This window comes from Calidris pugnax, unplaced genomic scaffold (assembly GCF_001431845.1).
Source record: "Calidris pugnax isolate Ruff unplaced genomic scaffold, ASM143184v1 scaffold206, whole genome shotgun sequence".
Classification (NCBI taxonomy): Eukaryota; Metazoa; Chordata; class Aves; order Charadriiformes; family Scolopacidae; genus Calidris; species Calidris pugnax.
In genome coordinates, this window is record NW_015090957.1 from 1,259,420 (window position 1) to 1,276,346 (window position 16,927).

General features: G+C 50.7%; 1 protein-coding gene across 3 annotated transcripts in view; it reads right to left on the reverse strand.

Annotated features, from left to right (window-relative positions):
- Window positions 1-15,893, reverse strand: part of MAP2K6 (mitogen-activated protein kinase kinase 6) — a 35,458-nt gene extending 19,565 nt beyond the window's left edge. For 2 of the 3 annotated variants that reach the window (XM_014952254.1, XM_014952253.1), the window contains exons 1-10: window positions 15,825-15,887; window positions 14,873-14,921; window positions 12,027-12,140; window positions 10,878-10,997; window positions 9,993-10,109; window positions 9,437-9,488; window positions 7,289-7,416; window positions 6,511-6,588; window positions 5,538-5,677; window positions 2,379-2,424 (exon numbers count right to left, since the gene is read on the reverse strand). In XM_014952254.1, coding sequence (XP_014807740.1) covers window positions 2,379-2,424; window positions 5,538-5,677; window positions 6,511-6,588; window positions 7,289-7,416; window positions 9,437-9,488; window positions 9,993-10,109; window positions 10,878-10,997; window positions 12,027-12,065 — 720 coding nt within the window. In that variant the 5' untranslated portion in view covers window positions 12,066-12,140; window positions 14,873-14,921; window positions 15,825-15,887. Of the gene's footprint in view, window positions 1-2,378; window positions 2,425-5,537; window positions 5,678-6,510; window positions 6,589-7,288; window positions 7,417-9,436; window positions 9,489-9,992; window positions 10,110-10,877; window positions 10,998-12,026; window positions 12,141-14,872; window positions 14,922-15,824 lie in introns of all 3 variants that reach the window. The other variant, XM_014952255.1, reaches the window with a different exon arrangement.
- Between the last annotated feature and the right edge of the window lie 1,034 nt (window positions 15,894-16,927).

Genomic DNA, 16,927 nt, shown 5'->3' on the forward strand with positions numbered 1-16,927 from the left:
CTCAGTCCCTGAGCATTGTTTGTTTCAGTGATCTTCTATGGCAGTGGCCAAGTGGAGGGAGAAGAAGAGCAAAAAAAAAAGACTTTCCAAGGTGGGCTTGAGCAGAAAGTTATCCAGTGAATATAAAGAGGCAGCTCCGAGCAGCCGGGAAGCGACCCAAAGACACGCTCGCAAGGAAGAGGAAGCACAATTATGTGGGAAACAGAGCTGAAATGGGCTAAGGCAAGGATCCAGCCATAACTTAAGGTCTCCCTGGGTCAGACAGTCACGGGAATCGAAGCGTCCTGAATAACTCTCGGTGAGGTGGCCCAAATGGCCTGCTGTGTTATTATCCCAGCGTGATGCTGCTGCCTTCACATCCCAGCTCAATCACACCCAAAGCAGAGCTCCCGCCGCCTGGAAGCACCCGCAAGCGTGACACGGGTGGCAAGGGTGGCCTCCAGCCCTGTCTGTCACCACACCCAGCCCTTTTGCAACGACTGAGCCTGGTTATAGCACAAAGCACCCCGTGCCAGGCGGGATGTGCTCCATGCAATGTGCAGACCACCAGTCCTGCAGTAGTTTCATGCTCCACTTCACCTGGGGAAGTGGGTTTTAAAACGAAATTAAGCATCCGTATCAGTTTTCCTGATGCTCAAGATAGCCCAGAGTCATATTTTCCATGAGAAACCTCAATTCCACAGGAAAGCAAGGGAGCAGTCTTGGTCGAAATGACAAGTCCAATCCAGTACCGCAACTTAATGCCATGAGAGAGAGAGGAGGGAAAAAAAAAACCCCAACAAAACAGCAACCCTCAACCACAGGACCTCACAACATTCATGTCAGCCATAAAATACCACAGCATTGAGATACTCCGGAGAGGTGATCCAAGAACCTAATTCAATAGAAATGCACTCGCTTGCCAATGGGTATTAATGCTGCAACAGACGGAGCTGCTCTGGTGAACCTTTTTGATAAAAGGCCATTTGGCAAACTTTAGAAATTTGCTTAAAATATATATGTATTTACTCAATAATAAAAAAAAAGGGGGGAGGGGGGGAAGCCATAAACCTCAGGCCTCCCTTTGTTTGAAACCAGTATTTGGGCAAACTGTGTGTAAATCAGATCTATATATAGTCTAATTGCATTACAGGGCCCAGCAAAAACTGCCACAGGAATTATTCATTGCTAACAACTCAGGTTCAAAAGATACCTGGATTTCCAGCACGTCTTGCAGTCAGAAAGCACCTGAAAACCCTGGCACCTTCACACCACAGAGGTCCTAACACTTCAGAGCAGGCAGGGTGAGGTAGCAATGAAGGTGACCCCCTGGATGACATGGTGCATTATCTCCTACAAGTTATGGGGCAGGAGACACCAACACCTGAGGAAATTCTCCAGCAGTTCCCACTCTTAACCCAGAAGATCTTGCCAGTGGCACTGACAGGGGTGGGAATGTAGGGGCAGGCAAGCATTTGGGTCAGGAGCTTCAGAAATGACAAAGTTAGGCACCTTCCTGCCTTTAGCAAGCTGTGATCAGGTGAGAGTGACAAAGGGACTAGACGCTGACTTCCTAAGCTCGCCTGCTTTTTGCTGACCATTAGGAGCACCAGGACCAACATCAGAAAGTCAGAAGAGAGAGAGGCCACGAAGCTGTGGAGCCCTAGCAGAAAAATCTCACCCTGTTCTTGCCAGCTCCAGCCCAGAGCTCTGGCTGAGTAACACCAGTGTCTGCCCTGCTGGGAGTTCATCACCCGTTAAGTGCATCTGCCCTCAAAGCCCCGCGCTGCCCTGCGCTTCCCTCCTCGTCAGCCTTCATCAGCACCTTCTTCCTTAGTTATTCCTCTGTCCTAGACGTGCTCACAGCAAACAGTCTCTAAGCAGCAGATGAAATTCAATAACCGGAATTATTACTCACAGACTCGTCTCTGCCCCTAACATCCAGAAATTACTCTGTCCAAAGAGTCTTCTCTCCAAGGCACCACGACAGTAAAGCCTTGCAGACCCCTCAGCTCCTGCAGCCCAAGTGGAGCACCTGTGGAGCATGCACTTCACATAGGTGTCTGAAGCCATCACACAAACCCAAGAAGGGGATTTTATCCTCACTAACTGACTCTTCACAGCCTCACTCTTCTCCCTTAGCAAATTTGTTAACTGCTTTTCCATGATTTTCTCCTTGATCTGACTGGAATAGCACCTGAAGGACATTTCAAAGAGCATCTCTGATTTGCAGTCACCCCTCCAAAACCCTGAAGAGCCATGATTCTCACATGTGTTATGAAAACAGAGATGCTAAGTATGCCACATCACCGGGCACTACTGGAAACCCTGTCCTCAGCACCTCACTGTAATCCATCTCAGCTCTGAACCAGTACACTGCTTAATGCAGGCACACTCACCATAAGCTCCGGGTACGTTGGCCGTTCTTTGGAATTCTTCTTCAAGCTTTAATGGAAAAAAAAAAGAAGAAAAAATATTAAAAGTTACATTATTTATGCAACTAAGCAAGGCTATAAAATTATACCATGACAAAAGCAAGGTTCCAAGTCCCTGTAGAGTAAATTCAACAACTCATCTGTATGTTAAATGAATAGCTCGGGCCTTGAGGACACCTACAACCAACACAGGCTGCAGATGGGCCACCAACGGTACACAGTGCTGGGTACACGAGCCCAGTGAGCCCAGTCAAGGTCAAACAAGAGATCCGGAGACACCATATATACCAGTCAACACCCTGCCTGTTGCTGGGGGCCAGGCACAACTGTTTTTTGGGGCACTACCCAGTAGGCCAGTGACCAAGGGAGTGGAATCAGCCTCCAACCTCTGATTGGGAGCGGTGACCAAGTGGTTCTGAAGCACGTGTACAACTATTTGTTTATCACCGTGCTGTTATCAGCAGGGACGGTTACATGGGACATCCTTTTTTTCTCCCCTCCTACAACAGATGGCTCTGGAGGGTTGTAGCTGGAAGTTATTTTGGTTTCCCTCCAGCAGAAAATAGCTTTTAAAAGACAGGACGTAATCTCTACTCACTTCCTGACAGTGTATTTAGGGGAAAGACACTTGGAGCAACTTGAAAAGATCTTCACACACGTACACGTCGGTGGTGGGGAAAAGGTGTCACACTGAGCAAAACAAAAGTGAGAACCTCGGTGATGATAAGTCGCTCCTCTGCTGGGATTTGCCGGAGCCCAGAGGAAGCGGAGGACACACACTGAATAGATATTTCCTGCTTGCTGTGTGTAGCGGGCTCATGTTTAGTGTCATGTTGTGAATGAACAGAGAGGAACCTAGTAACGATACGTGCCAATATTGCCGAACTGAAGGTACGGGACGTGTCACATCCTCTGAGCTCAAAAGCGGCCCAAGCCGAGATGCTAAGGTGAATCTGAAGGTTAGGTGTGTCCAGAAGCAGGATTTGGGTATAATCCTCCTAATTTAGACTCTCTACAAACAAAAACCTTGTTCCCAGGTTACTAATACCAGGAAATCTGGTGACAAGTTACCAAAATCAATGTAAATATTCAGGAATGAAGAGCCGTATTTGGATCTAATCCTGACTCAGACATCCCAGGAACTTGCCTGCAGTGGCTACAGGTAATCAGATTTGGCTGCCCCAGGCAGCAGATGGTGTGATTCACTCACTCTGCGACCTCCTGAATCTGAGACAACCCTAAGCCAGGCCAATCTCAATACACTGAGCTGATGTGCCCTGGTTCGGTGTCAGAAGAAATTCTCAGACTCCAACAACATAAAACTAGAGCAATCTGCAGCCAAAGCTCCCTTTCCCAAGTCCAGGCCACTCCACCGGCATTGAAGAACCTTCAGTGAGCCTGGTGGATAGGATTTGCAAAGAGAGGAACCGCCACATGCTCCAAAAAGCATGAGTTTTAAAAACATGAGTGCTGCTCAGTGGGGTCATTCTTCTCACTGCAACCACCACGAATGGCTGTGGATATCTTACTCCCAAATCAGCCCACAGCTACAGCTGCAAGGCACCATGCTCGCAAAAGCAAAATGTTCAGTGGGGAACAACAGCCTGCCTGGCACCAGCAGGCAACTTTGCAACAAGAAGGAGTGAGCCAGCAGCATGGGAGAAAGGCAGCCGGCCCAAATTCTCAGCGTGGGCCTTGCAAAAACGGTGGGCATTTCGTGAGAGGGTTTTTCCAAGGCAGCTCCCACCTCTGACAGACACAGAGCAGTGTGGGCACGGGCAGGTATTCCCCAGCGCGGGTCGGTGGAGAGGCGTGCAGCTGAATCACACAGACCTCGAAAACATGTTTGAACAAGACTCCGAATAATGTGAATGTCGGTACTTAAAGTCCCCGGGCAGGAGTGGCTGATAATCCCCTTCCTGGGTCACAACAGAGCCGGCCGGGCTCCAGGCCCCGACGCTGGCAGCTCGGGAACAGTCTCACATTTCTGTATTTGTCGATCTGCCGTCCTTTCTTGGCCACCAGGCAAACCCACCAGCCACCTGCCAAGTTGGCAAGCGGCGGATGGCACTGAAGCGCCTGGAAAATAAAAAAAAAAAAAAAAAAAAAACCCCACAATGGGGGACGGGTCCTGCCGTCGCATGCGGATGGCCGGCTGGGAGGGACTGCCCTAATCTCTTTCCCAGGTTGTTCGAACCAGTTCAAGAGCAGTAAAACAAGTTTATGTAATTGACATGTGATGTAGCCTAAAATAGTGACTGCAAACATAGGCTGCTTTTGCTGGGCAGTTGTCAACTGCTAAAAAAAAAAAAAAAAAAAAAAAGCCTCCCAGGCGGTTTCCAGGGAAGCTGGAGGGAGCAGCAGTCAGGAGCCGCGGGGCGGCCGCCAGCTCTCTTTGAACCATACGCCGAGGGCAGCTGCGAGTCTCCTCGGGCGCGGGGAGAGCCTGGGCTTTCATGCAGCTCTCGCAGCCTCCAGACAGCGCGCATCTGCTCCAACCCTTTTCCTACGCCACAGCCAAACTCTCCCGCTGCTTCCAGCTCCGAGTCCCAGCAGCCGGAGAGCCCTGGTAAGTGGGACGGCCGCCCAGGGGGGCCATGGCGGGGTGAACGCTGCAGCCCCCTGCCCTCAGAGCTGTGCCCCTCAGGGAGCGGGAGGCAGGAGGAGGCAGCCATGAGGGGATGTTGGAGGACCCTCCTGCCCGCACCTGCCCGCCATGCCGGCCCGGCCACAGACACCCTGTGCTGCTGATGTGGGGATGGAGAAAGCCTCCTAAATCCTTTCCTCCTGAGTGTCCCCTGCAAAGTGAACAAGCCTGTTCCTCGCCACCGCGGGCAGGGAAGACTCCTCATGACCACCATCACCGCTGCTCTGACAAAGGGTGCGCCTTGTCTGCACAGCGCCAGGCCCCAGCCCGGCCCTCACGGCTCAGTGAGGCCATGAAAACCCAAAAAGGTACTGTTGTGTTCAAAAATTTGGGTTGTACTCCAGAGAATTTGGGTTGTACCCCTGCACCCGTGGGGATGGGGACGCTGGAGGCGGCCGGCACCTGCCCTCCTCAGCCTGCCCGCAGCATGGCGGGGTGAGGGGACCAGGGGGAGCAGGGCCATGGGGATATTTTACCATTGCGAGGTAAAATCGACGAACTCTGCTGAGAACTTCTCTGCCGGGAGCTGTGGCGACGGCTCCTCCACCACCTGCTTGAGCTGCTGGAAGGGCGTCCCCCAGGAGTCGTAGGGAAAGCGCAGGATGGCCAGCTCGATCTGGGGAGACAGAGCCCACGCCTCAGGCATGGGGGGCAGACACCCCACGGCTCACCCTCCCGCCCCACACATTTCAGATTCCTCTCTGCCCACCCAGGGATCTGTTTTTTGAAGCCCGCACAAATAAGTGGCATTTCCTGGCCCCAATGTCTTGTTTAACCTCCCCCAGCAAAAGGGACAGGCCTGAGGAGACACGGCCATCTCCATATTCAATGCTCCGTACCCTCGTGTCCGTGCTTGGGAAAGTTACAAGTTAAAAAACACGTTGCAAAGGGTAACTGCACTATAAAACAACTCCGGGAGCAGATGGGTTCCCCCTGAACGCTGCGTGGGAGGCATCACCCATCCCTCCTCTTCTGAGGGGGACTTTGCTAATTGCTGATTGCTGGGAGCATTTATTTATTTATTTTTTTGTGTGCTTGAAATCCAACCTGCTCCAAGGCGACAGCTGTGCGTTTTATTTATTTTTTTTGTGTGCTTGAAATCCAACCTGCTCCAAGGCGACAGCTGTGCGGCGCCGGACGCCCTCGCCTTAGCCCATGCTGCCATCTCCCGGCAGCCCACGGCCACCGCAGCGGGGTGGTCCCCACCCGGGTGGGGACCCCGCCACCGCCTCCAAGGACAGCAAGGACCTGACAAAGCATCTCCATCCTCCTTCCCTTCAGCCCTGTGGCACGCTCCTCGCTACTCCCGCACCTCTATTCCCATTCCCACCCTGCCACCTTCTAAGGGAACCAGTGCCACCCGTGTCAGGGGGGCTATGGGGAGGAAAATGAATCCACGAGCAACCCTCAAGCCTCCCAGCATCACTGCGAGCCCCCAGGTCACCCTACCATTGTGATCCCCAGGCTCCAGATGTCGGATTTGACGCTGTACCCCTTCTGGTTCAGCTCCGGGTTAATTCTTTCCGGCTGTGAACAGAGACAAAATGTGGCTGAGGAACAGGGATGACCCCAGCACGATGTCCGCACCCAGGGCTCACCGACCTCAGTGGGGTCTTTCATGGTGGCAGGCCAGGACCACTTAGCCCATGCCACCAGCTTGCTCCCTTGGTTGTCATGGGGCCAGATCTGGTCCCACACCCTTGCCAGTAAAGGCAAGCAGTGAAGGTCACCAGAAGCAGATGGTAGGGACTGCAGTGGTGGAGCCGACCCAGCACATCTGGCACATAGAGGGTGACAAGCCCCAAATCTCCAGGACCATTTTCACCCTGTGCAAGTGCTCCACAGAGAGCAAAACCTGAACAGGAGTCTGAAGGACCCTGGGGGACACCTGAGGACTGTTTTCCTCCCAGATGGAAAGTACTATTGTCCCCACAGGGCAAACAGCAAAAATGCAAGACGGAGCAATTGCAGAGCCTCCCCCAAGGTCACAGGGAGGTGATAAGGCAGCAAGAAGCTGTGCCCAGGAGATCTGATCTGACCCATGAGATCCATCTCCCTTCTCTGCCCCTTTACAAGGAACTTTGGATCCGTCTTCCAAAACGAGTCCCCAGGACACATGCCAGAGGCTGATCCGTCCCTCTCCGGGATGACCCGATGCCCAGGCTCATGTTCCTCTGGCTGTCCCACCAGCAGCTTTCACACACAGCTTCTCCCCGGCTCAACTTACAGCCATGTAGGGTTTGCATCCTGCATCCATGGTTTTAGCAACCGAGTCAACGAGGTAACCGCTAATTCCAAAATCGCACATTTTCACCTGCCCCTGCGTATTGATCAACACGTTAGAGGGCTTTACATCTGCAAGAAGGAACACATACCACAGTCACTGTCAGGAGTAGGTGGCTGTGCCAAGCCAAAAAAAAAAAAAGAAGCCAAAAAAAAGAAAGAAGCCAAAGAGGTTTGTATCAGCAGAGGGCACCAGAGCTGCCCATGCAGATCCCTGTGCCCTGTGCACGCCAGAAACCCGCCTGGCTGCAGCTACACAAGCTCAGGTGACCTCTCATGGGCCTGTCATACGTCCCACAAGTGTCCCTTCACTTCCAGACTTTTTGTGGGGGGGTGAGGGAGGTAACCCTGCATGTAGCCATCGCATCCTATCGAGCAGGGGATGGCCACGAACATCAGAGCTCTCCCAAGGGAACAGCTCAGCAGGGCTGGAGACACCTCCAGAGGATGTCTGCAAAGGGGCTGGAGCTCTGGGAAGTCCCCAGCTGGAGCTGGTCTCATGCCAGCACAAGGGAAAACCCGTGGGGAAAGGATGAGGGGTGGACAAGGGTGAAGAGGAGCAGGGGTTGCAGGGGAAGGAGGGAGCCGTAAACTGAGACAAGGATCAAGATTTCAGAATTGCCCTCTAATTTTAAGGACAGCAAGCTTGAAGGCAACACAAACAGCAGCAGGCGTGTGGGTGCTCCACACCTTATGGAAATCAGGCCAGTGTCTCATCTATTTATTACTGCCAGATTTATCTGCTTCCCATCACGGCCTTCTAATCCTTGGAGCACTCACACTTGCATCATGCTCATGAAGGCAGTTATAATCACCATCAGAAAGGGAAATCAAGGCACAGAAAGGAGCCAGTAAGTGGTAGCCATGAGAGCGTGGAGGTGACCGCAGGTGGAACCTCAACCCAGTATAGGTAGCGCAGGCTACCCCCTTCTCCCTTGTCCCAGCACTGATCCTCAAAATGCAGCATCCCCTTCCCTGTTGCCAGCCAGAAATAAGAGGTCTCTTCTGCAAGAAGGTCCTCTGTCTACACGTGATAAACTATTAAATAGGAGAGCTGAAACACCATCCAAAGGAGGCCAGAAGCTGCTTTTGAGTCCTGCTTATTAGGGTTGGGTGGTTTACAGTGCCTTAACATCTGGTCTCTAATCAGCACTTTGCAATCAAAAGCTTCAGGTATCTGAGATCCTCACCCATCTGTTACTACGCTGAAATGAGACAATTTTCAGTGGAAATCAAACAAGTAAACAGAAATCCAGAAGCCGAGCAGCATTTTCCACCTACTGTCAATGATACAGAAGGCAGAAACTCAACCCCCAGCCACAAGCAGAATGTACAAGATGTGACTGCCTGCTAGAGCTGAGCCCCGCTCGCTTCAGATGCTCCTTTCCCCAGCTCTCACACACTCCAGAGAGGGCTTTTTCCTCCTCACCACAAAACTGAAAACAGTCCTTGAAAAATAAGGGTGTCAAGCAGCAACACTGCAAATTTGTTTCTTCCTAAGCGTGTTCATGGCATCTTTGAGATGCTCCAGAGGGGAACATGTCAGAAGAGTTTAAGGAGGGTATTTTATTACTTCACTCAAGGCTATTTTAGGTATAACACTACTCTGCCCCACCAGAGCTCCGGGTAGCTCGCAGAAGGGGATGGTTAGATCACTGCATGAGGCATCACGCTGGCACGGAGACGCCTCTCACTCCACATCAATGTGGAGCCACCAAGCCTGGGGAGAAGCCTCCCCAAAGCCTGATCCAAAGCCCACCAGGGTCAGCAGGAAAAGTCTGTTTGAATTTTGCAGAGGTGTGGAAGCAGACCATGGATTCAGACTGTGCACTAGGGAAATGCAACCCAGGAGGAAAACCGGGGTTTCTTTGCCAGCACCATCAGGCTGGAGCTGCCTTCTGCCCCTTGGGGAAACGCTGGGACCAGCAGACATTTCCTCTGACTGGGCTTTGCTAGTCATGAGATGCTGGGGAATACTTTTTGCTGCTAAAGACCCGTTTTATCTCAGGTATTTTGGGAGCCCTGCACTGAGAGTGTGTGTCACAGGGCAGACAGACACCGGCACGGTTGTGGCTGTGTGCCTGGCACTCACCTCTGTGGATCACGGAGAGCTTACTGTGTAGATGTTCCAGTGCTTTTACAATCTGAAACGATAAATCTAGAGTGAATTACAGCTGGCAACACCGTGGTGAGGAAGAAATGCTACCTGGTATGCTATCTGGAAATGCTATCTCCACCAGCCCCATCCTCACCAGATCTTCTTGGAGACCTCCTTGGGCCTCCTCTCCACCAGGAGACCAGGAACTACATCTCCCACAAGTCCTGCACCCTCACAGCTTTCGGAGGTGACAGCGGGCACCCAGGGATCTCTCAGGGGCACCAGGACACTCATGAGAAAGCAAAGGAGCTGCAGGGCCCTCCCCACATCTAACGCTGTGCAACCTCCCAACTACGTGTACAGACACTTATGCCTTATAAATAACATCCTGTCAGACCAGACACTGGAAGCCAGCTAAGAATGCTCACATGGGCTGGCCCATGGACCATGCTCTTCCTGGTGCCAATACAGCAGGGTCACTGGGCCATGCAGGCCTTGGTTTAGAAGAGAAACACCCTTTCCTGTCCCTCCTCACCCTGCTAATACTCACAGAGACAGCTATTTTTCCTAAGATATCCTCAGGAATCGTCAGGCCTTTGTCAATGACGTGTTTGTAGAACTTGTCCAGTGAGGTATCCATCAGCTCCATACAAATCCAGACATCTCCCTGGAGGACAAAGAAAGCAAATATCTGCCCACTGGAACGAAGCATCCTTTCCTTTCACGCGCAAAGGTCTTTGGCACTTGCCTTTTGCTGGCCTGTTTGCCTTTTCCCTGTCTTTTAAAAGTCATCCAACAAAGCTGTACTGGGCCTTCTCTTTCCCTCCTCCCCAGCTGGAATGAAGTGCTGTCCACTACCATTTAGGGTGTATTTTCTGCTGTCTTTTCCCAAAGCAGAGTCCCAGTGATTTAGGAGTCCTGAAAGTTATCGGGGATGAGGTTCCCTACGTGCTCAGGTCACTGCAAATGCTCAGCCAGGAAAAGTTCAGCTCTGCAGAGCAACGCTTAAAACTCTTCAATAAATCTTGTTCTTCAGAGCTTTCCACATTTTTCCTCCATGTGGCTTTCTCATTGCAAGTCAGGACAATATTAACACTAAGGGATCAGGCTGTGAGTTGGTTGTCCCCATCACTCAGACCCACCACCAAGCCCCAACATCTCAGCCCAGGGGCCTCGGACATTCCTGGCACTGGGGCTTGGCTGCCCTTGGTCCCTCCTCACGTAGGACCACATCTCTCCTTGCTCACCAAGAGGGAACCGTACGTGATGGATCCTTAGGCTGGGATTGAGCAAATCCATATCGTACCAAGTCTCCATGGTACGATGGAGATTAAACCCTTGGCTCTTGGAAGGAGTCTAGGCATGAGAATTCAAAGCCTGGGAGAGGACCCAGTCTCCCAGGGGGACACTGCACCTGATCTCCAGGATGCCATACCTCTCGGAAAAGTGCCCCATAAAAGGTGACAGTGAAGGGGCAATCTACCGTCCTCATGGAGATATCCAGATCCATCAATAACCTCTTCTGCTCCTGACTGTTCACTGTGGCTCGGATCCGCTGGAAGACAAAGCATTTTAGCATTGGCTGTCAGCACCTCCGTACCACGCTGCTGCTGCTGCTGCTGCAGAGGACTTGCCACAGGCTCCTTTGCCAAAGCCACTCGAGGTCAGTAATGTGACAGAATTAAACTGTTCAGCATGGCAGATGCAAGTAATAGCCTGAATGTTCCTGTTAGAACCCCCTGCAGATCTTCCATCAGAGAGGTCTTCTGCAGTTTGCTGAACGTCAGAGCAAACACGAAGAGCAAATGCAGCGCACAGAAGCCATGAGAAACCTCCGAGCATCCCCAGCAAAGTCTATCCACAGCTGAGGAGCTAAGAATTGTCCTTCAGTTTGCTCAGAGCTTCCAGCTCGGCATCTTTTTTTTTTTTATTTTTTTCTTACTCTGAAAGGAAACTTGAGCTAAAATTCAGCCAAGCAAAAATTGGTCCTTCCCAAAATACAACTTTTCCCATGACTACTTCCCCAAGCTGCAAGCTTACAAGTCTAAAGTGTTGTTATGAAAACTTTTCATAATAGCACCTACAAGCCTGCCATGAATCAAGACCCCAGTGTAGCAGACAAAGTGAAAATCCCAACAAAAATATCCTGTTCCAAAAAGACTAAAAAAGTCCCAGCCGAAGAAAATTCTCTTAGGCAATTAAATTTACAGTACACTCTTCTCTGCAATTACAATTAGTGCGCAGGGCCCTGAGTCCAAGGGTCTATGTACATTAGAAAAAAATACATGTATTTAAAAAATGATGGCAAATAGCTTGTAAAATCCTAGCGAAAACAGGAATATTGCAGACATAGATGAACAACATGTTTGTGTGCACCACGATGCTGGAAACACACCGAGCATCGTACTTTTAAAACAAACCCCTTTCCATGGTTAAATGGCCCAAAAATCTGCCTCGGCACTCTTTGGCCTGTGTATAGAAAGAGGATTCCGTGAGGAAAGGAGCGGGTCCCAGGAAAGGCACGCGTCAGAGCAAGCGAGATGAGAATGACACAGACAGAAACACCTCGGGAGGCTCACTCTACCTTCACTGCCATGATCTGCCCGCTAGGCATGTGCCGCATCTTCTCCACCACCCCGTACGCACCTCGTCCCAGCTCGGAGATGGGCTCCAGGTCATCGGCTTTCACCTCAAAGTTCTGCGGGGGGAGAAGAACCATCAGGGCGAAGGCTGCGCGTACGTGCTCTGCGAGGAGCAAAGCTCCCCTAAAACCCAGCCCTGCTTGGCAAATCAATTCACCTCCGTGCATCCCCCTCCCTGCTGGGGTAGAAAAAGCTGGAAAAAAATAATCTAGAAAAAATATCACAGTCCTCGGGGGCTGTCAGGAGGATTAACTCCTGTGTGGTAATTAGCAGAGTTCTGAAAACAACGTGCCTCATCACGGCAGGAGCAGGGAGCATCCTGATGAGCATCCTGATGAGCATCCTGAGCGCGGGCGCAGGAAGGACCACTCCTTCGGTGGGATGCTGTCCCCAGGACCACCCACACCCGCCTGTCCCTCCATCCACCTTTAGCCACTGCCACTTTCAGCTTCTCCATCCTCTCAGGGCTGGGATGGAAAATGCCTCGGCAGCTTCTCCCGTAGGAATCACCTTCAGTCTTTTTTTTTTTTTTCCCCTTCCATCCCTCTCCTCCCACAAACAATCACGGAAATATCTCCAGGGTTTTTTAAGGCCTGTAAAAGCTCATTTCTCCAGACCTGTGGATGGGCCAACTACCAGCTGAGTGTGCCCCGTTTTCATACCACGGAGGATTTATTTTGTCTAGCATTCGAGATCTCTTTTCTCCTGGCCTCACACAAAGGATGACTTTGTTTGGAACCCTGCATTCTAACCTGCCCTTCTCCCCTCTGCCGTGATATTGTGCAGCAGGCTCTATTTTTTGCTTATTATTATTTTTGGATGTTTAAAATACGCCCTTCTCTACTAAAACCAGCCATTCTGTTTGCTGAAGGCACAACCACATCAGTCAATCATCCTCCAGAAAGAAGCGGGTTATAATGAACTGATTCACGGCGCATAATCCCACACCGCTTTTTGCCGGCGCAGCAGAAAAAAAGAAAAAAAAAAAAGAAAAACCTGCAGCCTGAAAAGTGCTGGCTGGGGATGCCATGGCACGCAGGGCCTGTACACTGCCCTACTGTGCGCCCCGGCGCTCCCTCCCAGCTCCGTCGCCTGCAAAAGGAGCCCTGACTAACATTTTTGTGCTCCACGGCAGGGATTTAAGCATCCGACTGACACTGCTCCGACTGTTCAACAGGACCCTCTCCAGAAAAGCACTTGGACTCTCTCAAGGCCGCTCTTAAATGTAGCGGGGAAGTTAAAAAGGAGAGGAGGGAAAGTGGCTTTCCCCAGGGATGGGGGGAGTGTAGAAAGGCTGGTTGGTGGAAGAGGGAGCACGTCCTACAGGAACGCGGCTGGACAGACGGGTAACAGCTCCATGGAAATGCAAGTCCCTCTGAGACAGCCACCCATCTCCAGCCTCAAAAAACACCGAGCTCTGGGTTCTACAAGTGCATTTCTCTTTGCACCGAATAATGGCAAACAGACAGGAGACAAAAGTGAGATTGCAAGGGGGAAAATCAGAACAGGCTGCCCAGAGAGGGGGTAGAGTCCCCTTCTCTGGAGGCATTCAAAAACTGCCTCGACAAGATCCTGTGCAACCTGCTCTAGGTAGACCCACTTCGGTGGGGGAGGTTGGACTTGATGATCTCCAGAGGTCCCTTCCAACCCCATATGATTCTGTGATTCTATGAGTTCTCTGCCTCTGTGCATGGGGCCTTTTTGGGAGCGTTTGAGCTTTTCTTCACCCCTGGGATGGCAGGGGAGAAATTATTTTCCTGGAGCGGGCGCTTGCTCCAGCAGCAGGCGTTTTTCCTGCCGCGGTGCTGCACCATTTCACTCCAAAGGCATCCCAGACTCTTTCCACCTTCCAGCCCCCGCTCCATGCCAGGGAAAATACAAAATACAAAATGCAAGAAAACCATCCAAAGATAGACATTATAAAACACTATTGGATTAGCGTTTCACTTCATAAATTAATTTGCTGACACCAAGACCTATCTTTTGCACCTAATAAATTTAATACCCAGCTTTAAAGTGCTTTTATGAATGCTGCTGGGCCATTTTCTCCTATCAAAATAGCTGTCCTCGGTTTTGTTTTTCCCCTGCTATGTTTTTGAGAACATCAGGTGGACTGGTTTCCATGCTGTCAGAAGGATTTGCTTCCAGGACAGGAGGATCTACCCTGAGTTAGACTCCAGATGAGATGGCCTTCAATATGAGCAAAGGGAAATGTTTCGGATGAAGGCTTTAAATCAGCAAAGGAGCTGCAAAGGAGAGTAAAACCTGCTGCTAGCAATCCCCTTGTTTTATAATCCTTATTTCCGGGGGATCAGCTGCACTCATATTGAGGCAAGGAAGGAGTTTCCAAGGTGGAAAACACAAAGGGGACCCAGGTGTGATGGGATGCAAAGAGTGAGCGTGTGGGGCACGTTCATCAGAGCGGTGACAGGCAGTAGGTGACACTGCAGCTGGCCATGGGGCCATCATCCCACACAGCCCGTGTTGGAGAAGCACAAACACCAGATGCTACTCAGCTCTCTCTGGCTGGAGGTGGAGGTGGCTGTCGAGGCTCACACAAGCTCCCAGGCTGGCTCTTCTTAGCTCTTACTCATCCAGCAACTGTCTTCCATTTCAAGCAAAATGGGCTGCATTTTTTTTTACTAGCTGTTTTTTATTAGTCTGCCCTTCTTTTGGGGGGCTGAAGTTAATCAATACCAGGAGCAGCCCTCCTGGACAAGCTGCCAGCACCACAGCAACCAGCCCAGGATGGTCGCCTGGCCCAAGAGGTCTTCTCACCATGACTTACCTCCTCGCCAATAGAGATGCAGGCTTTGGAGTCAAGATCTCTGGGTGGCCTGCAGGAGAGAAAAGAGAAAAGATGTGAAATGTTCTCCATAAATACCAATTTTCCCTAAATGACTAAATACAACCCCTTGGTCCCCCAGACCATCCTCTCACAACCCCAGGCCAGCAGCCCTGACCAGCCTCGTGGCCTTGTAGGATCAATAGATATAGCCAAGATCCACAAAGTCACCCCAAAAAGGGGTGAGGAAGGACGCTGCAGGAGTTGGCATTTCTCACACCCAATGTCCCTGTGCAGGAACCCAGAGAGACCCATTGCAGAAGGCAAGCCAGGTGGCGAGCACCAAATCCTGGCCAGCCCGTATGAAAAAGGGATTAAATGTGCATAAAGGCCTCACAGCGCTGTAAATGATTACCCAAGTCACACAGCACGGGTTAACAGCCTAATAAAAGTCAGTCCTCAAGGAAGCAAAGAAAGCCAAGCAGGCTGGAGTTACACAAACTGCCTTAAAAACCCAGGGTTTCCCTTTGCGAGGCCGAGTCTGCAGGGAAGGGGATGCATTTTTATGCTTTGACCAAACACACGCTCCTCAAACGGGGTGGCAGAAGTGCCACATGGGGTAAAATCGGGTCCCCAATCTGCTTTTCCCTTTTCCTGGGCACATCGTGAAGACGTGAGACATGGACCAGGGGCGGTGATGGGCAGAGGGTGATGGGCTGAGCCCCCCTGCTCGTCCCTGGGGCTACAAGAGAAACACAAGGGGTGTTATTAACCTCCTGTAATGGTGCTGGCATTAACCTGGGGGTTTTGTCCCTGTCCCTCGTGTTCCTGCCCTTACCCCAGACCCACACACAGGAGCCCCGGGTGCTGGCCGTGACCCGGCCGTGGCAAAGGCTGGGAGGCAGCTGGGGTTGGTGGTTTTCTTTTCATTCTCCCTTAGTGTTTGCAGACTTACGTGGAGCTTGTCTGTGGTTGCTCAAATGCTTCTTTAGGAATTTTCAGCCCAGGGTTTCTCTTCTTGCCTGAGAAACAAGAAAGAGGGCAGAATTAAAGAAAGGCTTTTTTGTTGTTGTTGTTGTTGTTGTTTTGTTTTGTTCTAATTTGCAAAACACAGCTTGCCTATATTTGTTGACCTTATTTAACATAAATGCCGGGCCAGGCTGGTGGTGTAGACTCAGGGCACAGAGTTCAAAACAGAAAGTGCCTTTGTTCAGTAACGCTTCATTTAGACCTGCAAGCTCTGGCTGCCAACGTGGTACAGAAAACAGGCAAGAGCTCTGGCAAAGGCAGGCCATGTGAAAATGCAAAGAGAAAGGTATTTCTCCTTCATCAGCCCTACCCACGTACAATCCCTTAAAATGTTTCTTAGATTTTTAAACCGTTCCAGGCACAGAGCTGCGAACCCTGGCAGGAAGAAAAGTCTTTTTACAATTGGATCCGAAAGACCGAAACCAGATTCTGATTCTGTTTAAATGGATGTTTCACCTCTTGATCGTTAAAGTTGTGCAAACCCAGCAAAAAAAAAAATACAGCAGAATGAAGTTTGCAGGCTTCAAAGCCGTTTGTTTCTGTTCACACTGACCAGCCAAGCTTTTCTGAGCTGGATGGAGCTCAAGCTCTGAAGCAGTTCAAATGCAGGCTCTCCTGTAAAGGGGGTCCAAGCCGGCAGACACAAGAGCCAGGCAGACTAGAGAAATACAAGAACCTTTTTATGACTAAACACATACAGCCACATTTCAGCACGGGCTTTTGAATTCATGGATAAAATAACCTGAAAACATAAGTCATGTCACCAAAACCCCAAGGTAAACATCTGGCTGTTTGGCCCTGTAATAAAATCCCTGCTCCCCCAAAACGGCACAAGCATCTAATTTAGGCGTGAAACATTTTTAACCTAACAATTTATATCAATTACTGTCTTTCTTTTAAGCATGACTTTTACTCTCGATTCCCAACGCTTTCTTTCAAACTTTACCTCTACATGTTGGAGTTTGTTTTCCCTCCTGACACACACTCATGTCAACGGGTGTCAGTGCCAGAGGGGTGCTACATCAAAGT